Raw genomic sequence first — 4974 nt, forward strand, 5'->3', positions numbered from 1 at the left:
ACAAGACTCAATCTTGTTCTTCAAATTCAAAAGAATAGATAAAAATATCCGACCTATACTCTGCCCTCCACTCATTCCTTGACGTGGCATAACGTGGTGGGGACAGCCACAAACACCTTCACAAATAAAATATTAAATATAAATATTAGTAAATATTAAATATTAATTAAATAAAATCCTAGAAACATTAATATAAAGAAATCACGTGACATCCAAACAAACAACTCATCATAAAAAGCTTAAAGCCTCATATCACACACCCACACCAACACACACACACACACACACACACACACACACACACATGGATTCACTCACTCTTGTCTGCACCGCCTCACTTCTCGCCGGCGGCCTTTACTGGTTCATCTGCCTTCTCGGTTCCGCCGAACAAAAAGGCAAACACGCTGTTAATCTCACCGGTGGTTCAATCAAACGTGAAAACGTTCAAGATAATTACAATCAGTACTGGTCCTTTTTTCGCCGGCCGAAACAGATCGAGAAGACCGAAAACGTCCCTGCTTTCGTTGATACTTTTTATAATCTGGTGACAGATATTTACGAATGGGGGTGGGGCCAGTCCTTTCATTTTTCTCCCGCAATTCCCGGAAAATCGAATCTGGAATCTACCCGAATTCACGAACAGATGGCGGTAGATCTGATCGGAGTGAAACCGGGTCAGAAGATTCTGGATGCCGGGTGCGGAGTCGGAGGTCCGATGCGTGCGATTGCGGCACATTCGGGTTGTAACGTTGTTGGAATCACTATTAACGAGTATCAAGTGTCACGTGCCAAAGCACATAACAAAAAAGCTGGGTTAGATCACTTATGCGACGTCGTTTGCGGTAATTTTTTAGAAATGCCGTTTGAGGACAATAGTTTTGACGGAGCGTATTCGATTGAAGCCACGTGTCACGCGCCTAAATTAGAAGATGTGTACGGTGAGATTTTTAGGGTTTTGAAACCTGGATCGATGTACGTATCGTATGAATGGGTGACTACTGAGTTGTACAAAAGTGAAGATCCTGAACACGTGGAGGTAATTCAGGGGATTGAAAGAGGTGATGCGTTGCCTGGATTGAGATCTTATAATGAGATTGCTGAGGTGGCAAAAAAGGTAGGGTTTGAAGTTGTGAAAGAGAAGGATTTAGCGAAACCGCCATCGAAACCATGGTGGTCGAGGTTGAAAATGGGGCGAATTGCGTATTGGAGGAATCATATTGTCGTGATGGTGCTTGAAACGATTAAAGTTGCACCAAAAGGGACGATTGATGTTCATGAAATGTTGTTTAACACTGCTGATTATTTGACTAGAGGTGGTGAAACTGGGATTTTTACTCCGATGCATATGATTTTGTTGAAGAAACCAGAGAAGATTCAAGAGTCCTAAAGGAATTTGTTGAGGTTTAATCCGTTTGTTTCTACTGTTTGTTTTGTTTTGTTTTGTTTTTTAATGATTAGTATGAATGAATTATGAAATTATCTGTTTTAACTTAACTATTACATTTTGATTTGCTGTGTTTAAATTAATCGAAACGGACTAGATTTTGCGGATGTTGGGATTGTTTTTATCGAAGTTTACGCAATTTTGTAGTACAGTGTAATTTGTACTGGTTGATTGTTTACTTTATGGAGTTTATTGTTCGTTTAGCATTAGCTTTGTAGTTTATTGTTATTGTTATTGTTACTAGGATTTGAGTGAATGAATTTGAGTTTTATCTTGTTTTCCTGATCCTGACTAAGTGAATTCGTAGTTCTATTAAGTTAACAATGGTTTATCTTTTTACAAATCGTTCTAAAACCACACCAGTATGAATGATAATGAGGTTAGCGTTAGGAGGATTTGTTTTTTACCCTTTTAACAATTTGTTATAATATATAAATATATATATATAAATGGATAGTCAATTATTGATACACAAAAGTAATATTATTGTATTACCTGAACTTGTGATATTTTTGCTATAAATAGCCATGAATGCAAGCATTAAACTTGCACCATTTCTCACACTTACAAAGTGTAGTGTTTCTTTCTTTCTTTCCATTATCATCTTTGTTCTTACACTTCATTATTAGTATTCTTAATCAAGAATCAAATCACTAAAGGTAGTTATAAGCCTACTGAATTATAACATCAAGAATCAAACCACTAAAGGTAGTTATAAGCCTACTGAATTATAACACGTTATCAGCACGATAATCTTAATACTAATTATGGTTGGCTCTGCCACCTAAATGATATATGGTCGGTTATACCACCTGAATAATATATGGTCGACACTGTCGTCTAATTATCATTTATGTTACTAACATTTATATTTCAATTATCTAACATTTATATGGCCGACACTGTCGCCTAATTATCATTTATGTTACTAACATTTATATTTCTATTATCTAACATTTATATGGCCGACACTGTCGCCTAATTATCATTTATGTTTACTAATATTTATATTTATGTTATATAACATTTATTAATGATTGCTTACATATGGTCGACACTGTCACCTACTTATCATTTATGTTATATTAAATTTATGTTTAATGTTTATATACTTATGAATATAAAGTGACTATAATTTATCATGTTGTTTGTTTTAATAGAAAATGTCGAATCTGGAAAAGCTTAAATTTACTCCTTTAGAATCAACTGGAAACAACTACATGCCATGGGTTATAAAAGTAAAAATGCATCTTAAATCAATGGGCATTCTTGAAGCCATAAATGAAAATAACACTTGTTCTGAAAAAGAACAAGCAACGGCATGTTGCTTTATTCATCAACATATTGATGAATGCTTACAAAATAATTATGTGACTGTAGAAGATCCCCATGTTTTATGGGAAGGTCTCAAAAGCAGATTCAATAATCAAAGAGAAATTTTACTTCCAGCTGCTATGGAACAATGGAGAACATTAAGGTTCCAAGACTTTAAGAAAGTAAATGAATATAGCTCAGCTCTGTATAATACATGTTCACAACTTAAATTCTGTGGACATGAAATAAGTGATGCAGACATGATGGAGAAAACTTTCTCCACAATGAATGCTGCAAACATCACAGTGCAAAGAAATTTGAGAATGCTAAAGTTCAAAACATATCCTGAACTTAATTCATATCTCTTAGTTGCAGAGCAAAATGATGAGCTATTAATGAAAAATCAGCAATCCCGTCCTACTGGTACACTTGCAATCCCTGAAGCAAATACTGCAAATAATTATAAACAGGGACAAGGACGCGGGCAAGGTCGTGGTTATAATAACCATCACCATCATCATGCCAAAAGCCATAACTATGGTAGAAACCATCCTTATGGTAATGGTAATGGGCGAGGACGTGGTCGTGGTCGTGGCCGTGGTGGTCAAAGAAATAATAATCCACGAAAATATAAATATCAACCACAAAACAAGCCCACTAAACAAGATGTTGAAGAAAATTCTTCTAAAAATTCTGAAGAATCTTGCTACAGATGTGGTAGAATGGGCCACTGGGCTAATACTTGCCGAACATCTAAACATCTTGTTAAGATGTATCAGGATTCGCTGAAAGATAAAGAAAAGGAAGTAAACTTTGTGGATAACGTCGATCCAACAGTCACTGAGAAACCATATGATTTATATGAAGATTTCTTGAATGTTTAAGTTGTGTGTCTTTCGAAAAATAAACGATTTAATATCGTCTGTCTTTGTCATTATGTTTGCTAAATGTTTCAGTACTATCTATTTGCGTTTAAAATATTGTGTAATATTAATGTACTCACTATTTATTTCTTATATATGAAGTTCAATATGAATTTTGCTGGAATACAACATCAATCAAGTGGTGGAGATCTCTGTATAGCAGACAGTGGAACTACACACACTATACTTAAATCCGAGAAATATTTTATTGATCTAAAACCAACGGAAGGAACTATACATACAATATCAGGACCTGCTAACTTGATAAAAGGGATAGGAAAGGCAAATTTCATACTACCAAATGGTACAAAATTTTTAATAAATGATGCCTTATTTTCTCCCAAGTCAAGCAGAAATTTATTGAGTTTCTCCGACATATACCTTAACGGGTATGATTATCAGTCAGTGACAACAGAAAATGAGAAATATTTAAGTATCACTGACAAGAGTCATGTGATTGAAAAACTGCCAAGACTTAGTTCTGGATTACATTATACACATATAAATGCACCAGAAATACATATGGTAGTTAACGAAAAATATATTGATCCTGGTGTATTCAGTTTATGGCATAACAGATTAGGCCATCCAGGATCAACAATGATGAAAAGGATTATTGAATGTACTCATGGACATCCACTAAAGGATAGAAAAATCCATCATGATACAATGGTTCCATGTACATCTTGCTCTCTTGGAAAATTGATAACTAGACCCTCACCACTTAAGGTTGAGAAAGAATCACCAATGTTTCTTGAAAGAATTCAAGGTGATATATGTGGACCAATTCATCCACCATGTGGACCATTTAGATATTTCATGGTTCTAATAGACGCATCTAGCAGATGGTCTCATGTTTGTCTGTTATCAAGCCGTAATGTGGCATTTGCAAAATTTCTTGCCCAAATTATTAAATTGAGAGCTCATTTTCCTGATTACACTATTAAAAGGGTGAGACTTGATAATGCTGGTGAATTTACATCTCAAGCATTTAATGACTATTGCATGTCTATAGGAATTGTTGTTGAACATTCTGTTGCTCATGTGCATACACAAAATGGTTTAGCCGAGTCATTGATTAAACGTTTACAGTTAATCGCTAGACCATTGATAATGAGAACAAAACTCCCTGTATCTATATGGGGTCATGCAATTTTACATGCTGCTGCATTGATTCGCATCAGACCAAGTGCAAGTCATAAATATTCCCCCTACAACTTGCTTTTGGTCAAGAGCCAAATATTTTCCATCTTAGAACATTTGGTTGTGCAGTGTATGTTCCAATTGCGACAC

General features: G+C 35.2%; 1 protein-coding gene across 1 annotated transcript; it reads left to right on the forward strand.

Moving 5' to 3' along the window:
* Positions 1–247: 247 nt before the first annotated feature.
* LOC139850712 (24-methylenesterol C-methyltransferase 2-like) lies at positions 248–1647 on the forward strand. The gene has a single exon (XM_071840268.1). It carries the CDS (start codon positions 305–307, stop codon positions 1385–1387), a length of 1083 nt encoding a protein of 360 aa, XP_071696369.1. The 5' UTR covers positions 248–304; the 3' UTR covers positions 1388–1647.
* The last annotated feature ends 3327 nt before the right edge of the window (positions 1648–4974 follow it).

This window comes from Rutidosis leptorrhynchoides, chromosome 5 (genome assembly GCF_046630445.1).
Source record: "Rutidosis leptorrhynchoides isolate AG116_Rl617_1_P2 chromosome 5, CSIRO_AGI_Rlap_v1, whole genome shotgun sequence".
NCBI lineage: Eukaryota > Viridiplantae > Streptophyta > Magnoliopsida > Asterales > Asteraceae > Rutidosis > Rutidosis leptorrhynchoides.